Genomic DNA, 15622 nt, shown 5'->3' on the forward strand with positions numbered 1-15622 from the left:
CTCAGTACATCCCTATGTGCAATGCAGCAAGAGGTTTCTGTAAATGTATTACCTTTTAGACCTCTACTTTCATATCAACTAGCCTTTCCTTTAAATCTACTATGCCCTTTGTGTATGTTGATGGCCTCATACTTCTTGGTGATGAACTGAAACATTATGGCTGCTTGCCCTAGGGAGAATCGCATCTGGGCAATTTAGCTTTCTTTCTTTGGTACCCAAATAGTAGCATTGAGTAGAGACTTGCATCCAGACAACACCATGTGTAGTTACACTCAGGTAAGAGGATTTAAATTACCTGAATGCAAGCCTGGTCCCTAAGCCCTCTAAGTGGTCTGATTATAGTAACAATATAGTAAAGCAATAAGCCCCATAAGCAGATGTCATACATTTTTTGTATGCAGGCTATCCAATCTACTTAGCTTAAAATAAATGGTAAATTTGTAAGAATGTATATTGTTATACAGGTATGGGATACGTTATCCAGAAAGTTCTGAATTACAGCAGGGCCACAGACAAAAATCAAGATTTTAAAAGAAGATGTCCGTTTGCATGTAATAATAAAAAACAGTACATTGTACTTGATCCCAACTGAGATATAATTAATCCTTAATGGAGGCAAAACAATCCTATTGGGTTTATTTAATGTTTAAATCATGTTTAAGTAGACTTAAGGTATTGAGATCCAAATTACAGAAATATCCCTTATCTGAAAACCCCCAGGTCCCACACATTCTGGGTAAGAGGTCCCATACCCGTATTATAGGGATATACATTTTTTCTGAAAATTATACAATAAAAATGTTATATTTCACACCATATTTTGGTCTATTGTTTTTTCAATTTGTTTTGCTTTTGTTATCTATTTGTTTATAGAAAAAGTGTGTCAGTACAAATCATAAAATCACCTGCATAAACTGAAATGAAGCTTCAAATTCTTCCACGGGATACATTTTGACACGAAAGAATTTCATCCCCATGATGAGGCTGATGATACTCTGTACAACATGGGGGCTTTGTTCCTTTTGCCGTAACTCCTTTAGCTCTGTTACGAATTTCTTTCTTACAGCCTGAAATCTGAAATCCAAGTCATGATAGCCTTTATACCTGTACTCTAGTACATCTGCCCCTTATCATTTACATCTACCTGCCCATACAATATTCATTTAGAAAGGCAATTATTTCAGACCCATACACAGGGAGTAGACTCCCATATCAGCACAGTACTGCTTAATATTTAAAAATTTATAACAAAGCAATAAGAATCTTCTAGATCAGAGTGCTGTCCTACAGATGCAGTACGGACTACAACTTTCCGCATCCTCCACCAGACAAAAGTTTAAATTGTGTTGGGGTTGTGATTTAATAAAATGTGGAAGACCACAGACTGACCATTCTTTTCTTCACAACAGACCTGCCACCTGCAAAACTACATCTGCCACCTTGTGACATTATGTTCAGTACCAACTGGAGTGTAGATCACTTATTTAAAAATTAAGATTTCAGATACAGGGTCCTCCAATTTCATATGGTGAGCTCAACTGCCTGCCTTCTCCAAAATGGATTGCACAAAGCTGTGGACTCGTATATATTAAATATTACTGATTTGTATCATTTTTGTAAAGGGTTGCATAAATATGTTGGTGCTATATAAATACATTTATATTAATTATGGCAGCCTGTTATATATCTGCCTATCAAAGACATCTTGAACACACAACAAAGCACATTCAAATCCAGAAACATAACAATGACTTACTTAGACTGGGCGAGGACACCGATGACTTCTGCATATAAGTCAGCAATAATATGCACATTCCCTGTATTGGTTCCTGAATACCTAGAAATTAACAGACAAAAGTTTAGTAAAATAATTATTGTTACAAATGAGTGCAAAAGTGCATTTGTCTCAAGAGGCCAGCTCTCCTTTATAAAAGCATTTAGGGCTATGGCAGTTTTCTCCAATACTGCTATGTGACAGAAAACAGCAGCAGTCAAAATGTCCTATAGCTTATAGCCCTTAGTGGAACACTACATTTTCAGTTAGGAAAAAAAACAAAAACTTGAGATTTTTAATTAATATGAAACACAATATTTTGAAATATTCTGCAGAATTGAAAAGGGAAGTAACGAACGTGGAGGAGCTGACAGGCACATTGCTAACTGAATGTTTTAGTAAAGTAACAACAAGCCACAAAACCAGGTTAAAGGACAGAGGGTAATCAAGAGTTTTTGGACTGTAAAGGAAATGCCTATGTTACAAAAAGCAGCGTGAAATGCAGCAAGATGTGTATTACTCCATGCATGATCTTACACCATTCTCATCATTTATTTATATATAATACACAAAAGCCATAATGATCCTGTAAGTTATATCCATATAAACAGTGCTTAGTGATTTCATAAGTAAGCAGTGCTTAGTGATCATGGAACTCCTTGGTGACTAATCCTTATATTTTGCAAAAGGGGGTACTTTATTTGGCCTCATGCATTTATGTGGTCATGGAACTCCAAGGGGACTTCTAAAATCCTTATATTTTACATTATTCACAATATATAATTAAATGTGGACCTCAGATGGAGAGGAAAACACTGATAAATTATAAAGGGACCAACTACAGAGGTTTTCTGTGGGCACCTGAAGTGGGCATTTCCTGGAGAAAGCTACTACAATGTCCCAGAATCTTCTTTAGCAGCTCAATATACATTGTGTACTGATGTGGCATGTAGCATTTCCTATTATGGCAATCCATCTGATTATTTCCTCAGTTCATTTTCTTAGGAAAAAAACCTCTCTGTCCTTAAATACAGTGTGGGAAAGTCCCTTCATACGGTTTGATGTTTATCACTACACAGTTATAAAGAAATTCCCTTTTTTGCAGTCAGTAAGCCCAAAGAACCAATATTTACATTAAATGTTTATCTATTATGACACAGACAACAAGGAGAATAAAATCAGGATCAGCTGAATGAGAAACAGATGGAGCATAAATAATGAATAAATATGATAAAATGTACTGGCCCTATACAGATCACTGGAATCATTGGATATTTAGAATTCACACTCATATCTACTAATGACTATCACAGGGGACAACATTGGGCTCTCCAGCCATTGTGGGACTACAACTCCCAGAAGACCCCTTATTATAGAATAAAGAATAAAAAAATGGAATCTGGTACTAGAGATTCAGTATATAAGTACATTTGAAAGGGATAGCAACATGTTGAGTAAAATAGGCTTGTTCATAGCATCCAATGCGCTATTTCCCTAAGAGTGAGAGAGGCAAATAAGAGAAGGGCAGATATGACTATGACAGATGGGACAGACAGGAAGAAATGGAGGAAAATAGAATGGACACAACTGAAAATTTGTTATGATTAGCTTTCAAAGCCTAAACATCAAGCTCCCTTTGGTAGAAAAAAAAATAAAATATGGTCATGGGAATACAGAAGGTGAGAGAAAAGAGCAATTTTCTCAAGCAAATAATAATTTGCGGGGGATTTAAGAGGCATAGAAATACAGAATATGCCTTAATCCAATAGCCTACTAGTTCCAAAGCCTGCAAACAAATGAACCAATTGAAGGTAGTTACAAACAATAGAATATTGGCTATTTGCTCCTTACAAGAGAAGGAAGACAGATAGCAGTAATTAGAGGAAAGTAAGCTGACATCAGTAGGAAGGGAATGCATGGAAAATCTACTGAAGGACTAATGATCAATAATTTCTCTAATTCAACAAAGAAATGGAAGGCAGAACAAACGGATTAGCTGAGAAATGTGCAGCGAAGGCCAAAAGGAAGTTAATATTGAGAAGAAAATGGTATATGATGCAGGACAACAAAATAATAATAATACTACAGGGCATTCATGCCATGCCCTGAACTGCTCCAAACTCTGCCTAATCAACCCTTAGCCAGGTTTCCTCTCCTCTAGCACCACCACTTTCCCAATAGAATCCTCAGGGCATTCAATTACTGTAGATAGATAGATAGATAGATAGATAGATAGATAGATAGATAGATAGATAGATGGATAACAGGTAGATTATGAGATAGACAGATAGATAGGCCCGCATTTGTGGTGAGGCACAAACTTTGTTTACATACGGAGCAGTGGGAACCTCTCCCCACTGAGGTCCGCGTTGTAGATAGATAGATAGATGGATGGAGAGACAGACAGAACGATGTGAAAGACCCGAAATTAAAACTTTATACTGAGAGGCATGTTTCTTTACTTACATTTAGGAACACAGGTTAACATTCATTATTGTTTAGAGCAGTATATAAATCAGGATGTATTCAAGATATATATAAAAGGGTTCAATAGGCAAACCAGATCTAGTGCAGAGGATGGAAGAGCTTTCCTCCTACAGAAGCTGAACAAAACTAAAGACTACAAGAACCAGTTGGGAATACACACCAGATGCTAAAATGACAAATGGAGAATGCAATTACAGTATGAAAGCAATATGAGAATTATAAGCGTGAACAAGGAAAACAGCAAATACCAATAGAAATTAAGGATCCACTGGCATAAGCCTAGTAGCACCGAATGATTCTGCTTTAGAAAAAAAGGAACTTTGACAACTTTCTTTTGGAATATATGTAGATGGTGAAGGAACTTAATTCCTACATTAATTACATAATAATTGCAGGAACCCTGTTCTCCCATTTTCATTTACTGGTACCACAGAGGAGCTCACAAGAGAAAAACAAGAGAAAAACCACTAGTTTTGCTAAAACGGGAGGGGAAACGTGATATAGATTTCTTCCATCTTTCGCTGGTGTTAATCAATATCACACTTCGCAGAAATGAAAATAAGGCTTTCTGTGCTAAATTTGGTTAAAAAAAACAAAGATAACAGATCATTCCTGTCAATACCCATAAGGGCTCTGGCACACGGGGAGATTAGTCGCCCGCGACAAATCTCCCTGTTCGCGGGTGACTAATCTCCCTGAAATGCCATCCCACCGGCGAAAATGTAAATCGCCGGTGGGATGGCATACGCGGCGGCGCAATTTCAGTGAAATTGCGGAAGTTTCCTCTCAAGGCAACTTCCGTGATTTCACTGAAATCGCGCCGCCGTGTATGCCATCACACCGGCGATTTACATTTTCGCCGGTGGGATGGCATTTCGGGGGGGTTTCTTGCCCGCGAACAGGGAGATTTGTCGCGGGCCACTAATCTCCCCTTGTGCCAGAGCCCTTAGTCTGCAGCCACAGCAAATTTCTTGTTCCTGGCAAGTTTGGTGGGGTTCTGTGTTTGCTAGTATAGAAAAACAGGAACTTACCCTTCTTTGTGTTTAAAGTGCTTAAAAGCCAAGTTGAGGACTTCTTGTACAAGAGAATCTGGAACTGGGTGTACAGGAATCTGCAAACAAAAATTTGAAATTGTCAACGGTTTGTTCAATGGAACCAGATCACACCAATTATCAATATTTTATTTAAAGAATTCCCAGCCTTATACCACTTTCCTAATACCTCCTGGACCTGAAGACATATACTGCGTCAGTTAAAGCTAACTTCTGATTGGTTGCTAATGGCACATTATCCAAATAAGCATTTTTGTAAATCTAAAAACATAAACAGCTTTTTTGTCTTATGCATAAAACACAATCATGTGTGGGAATTGTGCAGTCTCTGTCATCTATACCCTATTGAAAAAATCAAGAATTTCTATTGAAGAAATCTTTCCGGAGAATACATATCCCTCTCACATCCTACGGCCTCTGCACAATGTGGGGCTAATTCTCATTGGATAGGTCACACTAGAAAATAAAACCACAAAAGGCAGATGCCAATTAAGGTTCCTGAACTGTTTAAAATATACTGGTACAAAATTAGCCTGTTACTGAGAGGCATCTATCCTGGATACACAAGAAGCATACCCTCAAGTAAACTTCATGTTACTTAGGAAGTCATAATAAATATACAGTACTGTATCAGGAACATTGTTAGTGTTACTGTATATCTACTCTAACAGACACAGACCTACTTTTTCTATTAGGTCAAATGAGATTTTTTTTTTTTTGCCTGCACCACAGCGTAACCACAACTTCAGTTATACTTCTTTAATATGTAGTCATAACTGAGACAGCCACAAACCAAAAAGCTGAAATAGTAGATGAACTTTGTAATTAAAAAATACACATAATACACAAAATTGGAAAACTAGGCAGCAAACTGGAAAATGAGGTTCAACGTTGACAAGTGCAAAGTTATGCACTTTGGTAGAAATAATATAAACTCGAACTATCTACTGAATGGTAGTGTGTTGGGGGTATCCTTAATGGAGAAGGATCTAGGGGTTTTTGTAGATCACAAGTTGTCTAATTCCAGGCAGTGTCATTCTGTGGCTACTACAGCAAATAAAGTGCTGTCTTGTATAAAAAAGGGCATTGACTCAAGGGATGAGAACATAATTTTGCCCCTTTATAGGTCCCTGGTAAGGCCTCACCTTGAGTATGCAGTGCAGTTTTGGGCTCCAGTCCTTAAGAAGGATATTAATGAGCTGGAGAGAGTGCAGAGACGTGCAACTAAACTGGTAAAGGGGATGGAAGATTTAAGCTATGAGGTTAGACTGTCGAGGTTGGGGTTGTTTTCTCTGGAAAAGAGGCGCTTGCGAGGGGACATGATTACTCTGTACAAGTACATTAGAGGGGATTATAGGCAGTTGGGGGATGTTCTTTTTTCCCATAAAAACAATCAGCGCACCAGAGGTCACCCCTATAGATTAGAGGAACAGAGCTTCCATTTGAAGCAGCGTAGGTGGGTTTTCACGGTGAGGGCAGTGAGGCTGTGAAATGCCCTTCCTAGTGATGTGGTAATGGCAGGTTCTGTTAATGCCTTTAAGAGGGGCCTGGATGAGTTCTTGAACAATCAGAATATCCAAGGCTATTGTGATACTAATATCTACAGTTAGTATTACTGGTTGTATATATATAGTTTATGTATGTGAGTGTATAGATTGGTTAGTATAGGTTGTGTGCTGGGTTTACTCGGATGGGTTGAACTTGATGGACAATGGTCTTTTTTCAACCCTATGTAACTATGTAACATTTCTAGGAACTTAACCTTTACTACTGTTCAAGAGCTTCAGTACAGTGAGACATTATTTTAAACAGAATGGAATAAATTACAAAATCCATTTTTCCAGTTCCAGTTTCCAGACTCGCGAGTCTTTTTCGGCGATTTCCGGAAATCGCCCCACCGCGTCTGCCATCCCGCCGGCGACTTACATGTTCACCGGTGGGATGGCAGGGGTAGGCAACTCGGGGAGATTAGTCGCCCGCGAACAGGGAGTTAATCGCGGGCGACTAATCTCCCCCGTGTGCCAGAGCCCTTAGTATTCAAGTGGTTATTTTGGTAATTATCTAGAGATTTACACCCCTAATCTAAACGGTATCTACACACAGTGAGAAAACAAACAGAAAAGAGAGGAGCTTACCTGTTTAAGGACTTCTACTAAAACTAAACAAAAAATAAAGTCTACAGCCAGGTCTCTCCTTTCAAGTAAGTAATCCCTCTCTCGTTGCTGCTCATCCCTAGAAAACAAAGACAGTAACAATACAAGTTAGATTGCGGTTAATTGAGGTGTAAAGGAATGCCAGAGAAATCAAGCACAGCCTGGTATTTGCCAGACCAGTTATACTAAAATATGCTTCATTTCTTCCTGAAATTAAAGAAAAAAAAATTTGGTTTAGCAGAATGTGCCAGAAGGCATCACCCAATATGGAAATTGTATGGCTCTGCAACAGGCCCATCACCTTGTAGGAATGCTGGCTAAGACTAGGATGAAGAGGTTATTGGGTTCAATTCCAGAGTCAATGATCCCCCAACTCATTTGTATTACTTACCCTTTTGACTTTGTGCTGGAACGAGGCCTGTACTCATACGATTCATCTGTTCCATTTTGGCGCTTATACCAGTCAAACAAGGTGCGGAGTAAGGAGGGGAGACAGTGCTCTGCTACGGAGCTCATAGAGCTTATCAGCTATAAAAAAAACAAAGTTGTTAAAATCTTTAAAAAGCAAATGTACAAAAGAAAATAAAATATTACAACAAATATATATTGAGGTAAATGCAGCAGAGATTTTTGAAGCCATTCATCAGTGTGGTGCAACATTTGGCAGAAATGTATGCCATCCCTTGGACATTGTCCTTGGCATAGCAATTCTGCTCAGTGAGAATTTGGAATGGGGGAGAGCAAGTATAACTTTAGGCCACCATCTTCCTTTTCTCATGCCATACATTTATATATTAGTGATGCACTGAATCCACTATTTTGGGATTTGGCCGAACCCTGAATTCTTCTTGAAAGATTCGTCTGTATATTGAACCAAACCCGAATCCTACTTTGCATATGCAAACTAAGGCATTGAGGGAATAATCTTCCCCATTTATGCGGCGAATCTCATTCGGTGCATCTCTACATATATATATTCGGTATCAGATAAGACGGACTCAGTCTATGCTGGTTCAAAAGGCATATACACAGCAAATAGGCAACAAACACCAAAAGTCTGCTCATATCATGTACAGAAGGGTAATACAAGTGCACAGATATTGCCACTTAAAGTCACATTCTGTAAGATGATATTAAACCTTATAGTGACTCTTTAAATATTTAAAGTAACATTGATGCATTATGAATTATTCAGTGGTGAATGAAATGGTATTTAAATGTTTGTACAGATCTGAAAAGACTAGTTCCCAATGTAAACGCATTAGTCTAGCCTGGGGCAAACTCCATGGAACCAGATTTTTTTTTTTGGAAACAAAAGGGCTATATATAAACAGGTTTACAGTACAGATGTGTACAATGTTGTAAGAACTAACAAATTCTTCAATAGTTCGGCTATAAAAGAAAGATGGTGGCCACAAAGAACAAATGCAATGAGAACCCTCAGAAGAGAATGGAGTCAGCTCCTCACATTCCTGCTTTCACGCAGACTTTTCAGACTTGCCATGAGGTAAAAATTCAGTGGTGAGTTTACAAGCGCACAGTTTATGTAAGCATTACACAGCAATAAAATGGACCAAAGGCAAGAAACATAAGCCTGAAGACAAATTTAGCTGTGGGCACTGGATTTTTTTCCCCCAGTCCATTTCTTTTAATGTGCATTTCTGCCCATGGAAGTGTAAAACTAACTGCTGAGACATGCTTTCATTATCCTGCGTAACTCCAAATACAGTTTGCTAGTGGATATATGAGGCCTAGAAGATTCTGTGTTAAATTTAATATAGTTTTATACAATTTCCTATTTTTTCATTGATATCCTCTATAGTTATTTGATATAGCTATGCTGCTAATAAATTGCCAGCTCAGTTAGACACAGGTCAGCATTTTACAACTTAACAAGCGACACATTTCGAAATTTGCTGTCCAGGATCAGTTTCCCTTACTTCACAACAGTGCTAAAGGTACAGTATGTCAATGTGTGGCTGCCGTAGTCAACCTAATATAGTTATTAAGCTATCCAGAGCAGCACATAAGCCAGAGGTTGTCAGACTTTTTAAGTTGAAGGCCCTGGCAGGGGTTTGTACTGGGAGTTTGTTAGCAGTTGAAAATAGCCATTAAATGGTCCCTAAGGTGTGTTATTATATGCTGGGGGTTGCTGTGCTATCCACAGGGGAGGAAGAGGCATATGGATTTAAGGGTGTGTCTTAATATGACATAATATAATTCTTTCACATATGAATGATGGTTGATATCCCTGCAGTGAGGACCAAGCATTTGGGTTTTTGCTGCATTACCATCATTGTGATAAAATCGGTGTGGTTTGAAGTGGGTGTGGTTTAAAAGGAGGGAGTGGTCAAAACTGGCTTCCATTAGCGTCCCTCCCCCATGTATGCAAGATAAATTCTGGCCCTCGGCACCACAGAAGCACTGAGCTACACAAATGAAAAATGCCAATGTAAACGTTAACACATGTAGGAGAAGGACTGGTAGTTTTACTGGGGAGAGGCACCTAGGCACCCCCAATTGACTGTTGTCACACTCTTCTTTTTCAACAAAATGCACCAGCACAGGGTGCTTCTCCAGTGCCGTCATATTGTTCTATTGTCCTAGACATCTCCTGCACCTATTGAAGCTGAAACACTGAAACAATATTGCAGCACTCAGAGGGGGAAAAGCATTTGATTCTTTATTTTATTTTATTGTGGCACAGTGGCTCTGGTCATAAGTAAAGTGCCTCTAGATTTCCTGCCACTGAGCAGAATGGCTGCTTGCTGGTTATCATTGCTGCCTTGCAGTGCTACGGTACTATGGTGCTATCATGAGGGAGTTTGTATTTTCTCCTGTGTCTGTGTGTGTTCCTCTGGATACACAGGCAGATTAACTGGCTCCTTATAAAACTGACCATAGCTGAAGAAAATTCCGGCACTATATAAATAAAAGATAATAATAATAACAAACTAAGAGAGTGTTTTAGTTGTTTGCCACAAAGTAAATAGTAATAGTCACACAAGTCCCAGAAAATGATTCCTCCATACTAATGTAAAAAAAAAAAAAAAAGCGCCAGTATTTCCCAGCAGTAAAGTTGAATATTTATTTTTCTAAACTACACTACTTTACACAAAAATGTTTTTAGGCAAAATATAACTGTTTTGTATGGTAAAAACTGTATCACTTTAAAGGATCAAAATTAATCACAAGATTTACGATATAATAGGCATAGTGTAGTTTAAAAGCTTCCCTGTCTGCTTCAATACAAATATCCCACTGTGCAGTGGGGCTAAAAAAAAATTTGGCCAGTAAGGGTTTACTTCCCCTTTAACCGCATATTAGTGTGAATCATTTCAACTGTGTTTATGGATTTTTAATGCAAGTACATATTCTCCTCAACAGTGCTATGTGCTGCTGAGGCCTTGCAGTATTTTATATATATATTACCTGATCAAACTGAAGATCTTCACCTCTTTGAAGAGATCTTGATAAAGGCTTTTCCTGAAAAGATAAGAAATAATAAAATGTAAATTGCTAAACCTATAAATAAGACAAAGCCAAGACAACAAATGATGATTAAAAATACACTGTGCAAATTGATTATAACAACTAGCGTTCTACCCAGAAACATTTCTTGACCTGGTGGGATAATAAAACATCTGGGTACGGAAACAAATTAACAATGAGCCTCAAAGGCTGTTCCAACCTAGCCCACGGTAAAACTAATGTAATGTAGTGTAGTACTGTGTGCAGTCCTACTGCCTTCTGTAAAATGTATTTCTATCTATTCTTGTATACACTGGAAAATTCAAAATGTGTCTTACTATCCTATGACAAATAATTCCCATGTACTGTAGTACAAGTGGCAATAGATTTCTACTCGATTTGACTTGTAAGGGCAAACGGACTTCATAATGAACCACATGTTTTGTGCATGGTAAATCTTTACCTTAGACATATAGTTATAGAAGTGCAACTGTTCTTTGTGCATTGAATTCCAATAGATTTGTGGACTTGGTGGTGTACAAGAAAGGCAAAGTGAATGTCTTTTAAAATAACCAGTGCAATATAATAAAGTACTATACTTCATAAGGGCATATGGTGCTAAAACATTACAAGCACCCAAGTGTGTACTGTCTAGCTCACCTATCCACCCCTTTGCAGGAGAGGTGCTACGGCCCATCTGCAAGGGAAGAAAATGACAAGGTGACGAGAGGCGGCGGGGTGTGTGCAGCTAACATACGCCTATCCAGCACAGATATAGCTTAGTGATGATTGAAGGCTGCTCCTTTCTTTTACTCATTCACAAACTGCAGAAATGTCAGCCAGAAACATATAAAGGTCAATGAGAAATCTGACTGTGTGGGAAAGCTGTTTTTGCCAGATAAAAATAATATTGTCTTTCTATACATCTCTCACTGATCAGCGCAGAAAACAAGGACTGAACTGTGTAAATGCTTGTAGCACAAAGATGGAAACACAAGCACAGGCTGCTAGACTACAACATAACGTGGGTCATTTATCTTGACTCGCTCCATTAGAGCTGATGTACCTCACTGCAGCTTTCCTATCATATATTATATTGTCTAACACCCAATTGAAACTCAATCCATATTCAAATGTGAGCCAACTCTTCTAAGTCTCATTTACAGACTTTATCTGTATAGGTCCTAAAAGTCAAGTACTTTTAAGTCATTTTAAGCCAAGGGTTCAGTTGATTCCAAACCTTTCAAAACTACAGGTAATTTTTTACCCTTTACTATAAATTATGAGAATATTAGAATTCTATAACCATACAAAGATACATGGTCACAGACAAGTGCATTCACACAAGGTGGTCCCTACCATACCTACAGAAACAATGGAGAACAATATATTTTACAAGATAAAAATATTTATAAATATAAACTGATATAGCAGTCACAAGTCTACATTTACAGAATGAGTGCATGCCCAGATGGTCTTCTTGCTAGACTGTTATACAGGTATGGGATCCATTATCCAGAAAACCATTATGCAGAAATTTCCGAATTACAGGAAGGCCATTTTCCATAAACTCCATTGTTATCAAATAATTCAAAATGTTAATATACATTTCCTTTTTGTCTGTAATAATAAAACTATTTTTAATGTAAATGTACTTGATCCTAACTAAGATGTAATTAATTCTTATTGGAGGTTCAACAATCCTACTGGGGGTATATTTAATGGTTTTGTGATTTTTTAGTAGACGGTATGGAGATCCAAATTACGGAAAGAGCCTTTATCAGGAAAACCCCAAGTCCTGAGCATTTTAGATAACATGTCCTGTACCTGTGTATGTACAAAGCTCTCCCTTTAGATAAAATAAAAAGTGTTGAGCGTCTGTTTTGGCCAGTTGCACACAAACATCACTAATTTCTGGGCTCGGAACCAAAATGTCTCTTTGGTGTTTTGCTCAACTCCAACATGCAGCATTGTCTGTGAGCTATGGATCCTTAACAGCCGAGGGGAGCGCTCTATTTTTTATATAAATGGATAGCGATTTTTCATTTCTGTGCTGCCAGTGCGCCACTTAATGCACCAGCCCACAGACTGTCATAGTTCATTTTATTTTTGCTTTCCACTACATTACTCAGACAAGTATGTCTACACACTGATAGACTGCATAGGAATAGATATAGGACATGGGAAAGGGACTATTTAAAACCATAATGCATGAGAATAAAAATTACAGGAAGGCTGACATCTCCCCGGAGGCCTTAAGGAAGGGCTGAGATAATGTGCTTGCATCAGAGGAAACAATGCCCGCATTACTTGCCTAATGTGCTTCTTACTGCACACTCACAGCTCAGGGGATCTATTAGATGTTGTTTATACAGCAAGACTGAGCTTGCACACATAGGGAAAATACTGACAAGGATGAATAATTAACAGATATAAGCAGCCCACTAGTTCCATTGCCTTCATAGATAATAGTCATATGGATCCCTAATTATGTTTAGTGTATGAAAATAAGCAACTGACACTTATTCCATTTCCCCAGTGTATGCATTACCTTCCGTTCTATTCCATTTCCCCAGTGTATGCACCACCTTCCGTTCTATTCCATTTCCCCAGTGTATGCACCACCTTCCGTTCTATTCCATTTCCCCAGTGTATGCACCACCTTCCGTTCTATTCCCTTTCTCCAGTGTATGCACCACCTTCCGTTCTATTCCCTTTCTCCAGTGTATTCACCACCTTCCGTTCTATTCCCTTTCTCCAGTGTATTCACCACCTTCCGCTCTATTCCATTTCTCCAGTGTATGCACCACCTTCCGCTCTATCCCATTTCCCCAGTGTATGCACCACCTTCCGTTCCATCCCATTTCCCCAGTGTATGCATCACCTTACGTTCCATTCCATTTCCCCAGTGTATGCACACCTTATGTTCCATTCCATTTCCCCAGTGTATGCATCACCTTCCGTTCTATTCCATTTCCCCAATGTATGCACCACCTTCCGTTCTATTCCATTTCCCCGGTGTATGCACTACCTTCCGTTCTATTCCATTTCCCCGGTGTATGCACCACCTTCCGTTCTATTCCATTTCCCCAGTGTAGGCATAACCTTCCGTTCTATTCCATTTCCCCAGTGTATGCATCGCCTTCCGTTATATTCCATTTCCCCAATGTATGCACCACCTTCTGTTCTATTCCATTTCCCCGGTGTATGCACCACCTTCCGTTCTATTCCATTTCCCCGGTGTATGCACCACCTTCCGTTCTATTCCATTTCCCCAGTGTATGCATCACCTTCCGTTCTATTCCCTTTCTCCAGTGTATGCATCACCTTCCGTTCTATTCCATTTCCCCAGTGTATGCATCACCTTCCGTTCTATTCCATTTCCCCAGTGTATGCACAACTTCTGTTCTATCCCCAACTTGTGCCACAGGGGTGAGAAACAGCTGCAGGTAAATGGGGCTTAGAACAAACACATATTAAGGCTGGTTATATAATAATTATTGCGTATATATACATACACCATTCCCACAGCACAACTGCATGATAATTTAGAAATAATGGTGATATGTTCTTTAAATAAAGGAATGACATAAAGGAGTCACATATTAACACATTTACTCATAGATCATAAGCTATGAGGTGACATTCGACAACAGCACTTTTGCAAAGAGAAGCATATTTCTGTGGTTTGTCCACACAAAACAACACATGGGAGGCCTAAGTATGACTCTTGTTGGCCATCTTTTGGATCATCAGACAACCTGCCCCACCATGTAGGTAGCTGTAGTTCTGCAAAGGTAAAGCATCTAGAAATTCCCCATAGTTAACACCATACAATGTTTAAACCAAATATATGTGGCTAAATCCTATGTAATCTGGTTATACATGACCACATGAACTGCCTGCAAAAGTATTCAAAGTTTGCAACTCTGACCTGGGGACATGAGAAAATGCACAAGAATTAGGGCTATCAGCTGAATGAATATCTATTTTAAGCGGACAATACCACTGACACCACACTGCATTTTATCAGCTTTATATGATCCAACATGCTCCTAAAAATGCAACCTCAGCTGGTCAATGTATTTGAAATACTGGGAAACCGTATTGCTCTATGCTTGGCCAAACTTGAGCTGACTGAACAGATTTGGATACTGTCTCTCTACACAAGACAGGGCCTGCAAAATCAATTTTAATATGTTTTACTACAGGTCCGTACATTGGAAATGTAAGATGCAGCAAGCATTTCAATGAGCAGCACAGTATCAGGGCTAGTTATAATGGGGGAAATGAAAAGGGGACCCTTATATGACAAAGCAGGAGAAAGATACCAGTATATGCTTGCTGTGAAAAAAGAACCCTGCATGCAGAAGGACCCATTAGCAAAGTCACGTTTTCTATTTCACTGAATCTGCGATCTGATACTGCAACCCAACCCAAATTTATCCAAATTGATATGTGGATCTTTGATTTCACAGATAAAGCTGCCCGAATCCTTGTTTGTAGAGTTGGAAAGACACTGGCAGAGATCTAATTAGCCCCACAGGAACGTGAATATTTACATAACTTATTCCCTTATTCTCTATGTACAGCTGATGTCTTTGCTTCACGAAAGGGCTGGTCTCACTCAGCCTCCTGTTTACTTCCAGGAATTCATATATACACAGACTGTCATCTACAGACTG

The 15622-nt window shown here is 38.8% G+C and overlaps 1 protein-coding gene across 10 annotated transcripts in view; it reads right to left on the reverse strand.

Annotated features, from left to right (window-relative positions):
* Positions 1–15622, reverse strand: part of fryl (FRY like transcription coactivator) — a 184778-nt gene that overhangs the window by 65946 nt on the left and 103210 nt on the right. For all 10 annotated transcript variants that reach the window (XM_012955689.3, XM_012955686.3, XM_002933447.5 and 7 more), the window contains 6 exons: positions 10899–10952; positions 7858–7994; positions 7449–7545; positions 5293–5372; positions 1757–1837; positions 906–1074 (listed from right to left, as the gene is read on the reverse strand). In XM_012955689.3, the coding sequence (XP_012811143.1) occupies positions 906–1074; positions 1757–1837; positions 5293–5372; positions 7449–7545; positions 7858–7994; positions 10899–10952 (618 nt within the window). The remainder of the gene's footprint in view (positions 1–905; positions 1075–1756; positions 1838–5292; positions 5373–7448; positions 7546–7857; positions 7995–10898; positions 10953–15622) is intronic.

Source organism: Xenopus tropicalis, chromosome 1 (assembly GCF_000004195.4).
Source record: "Xenopus tropicalis strain Nigerian chromosome 1, UCB_Xtro_10.0, whole genome shotgun sequence".
Taxonomy (NCBI): domain Eukaryota; kingdom Metazoa; phylum Chordata; class Amphibia; order Anura; family Pipidae; genus Xenopus; species Xenopus tropicalis.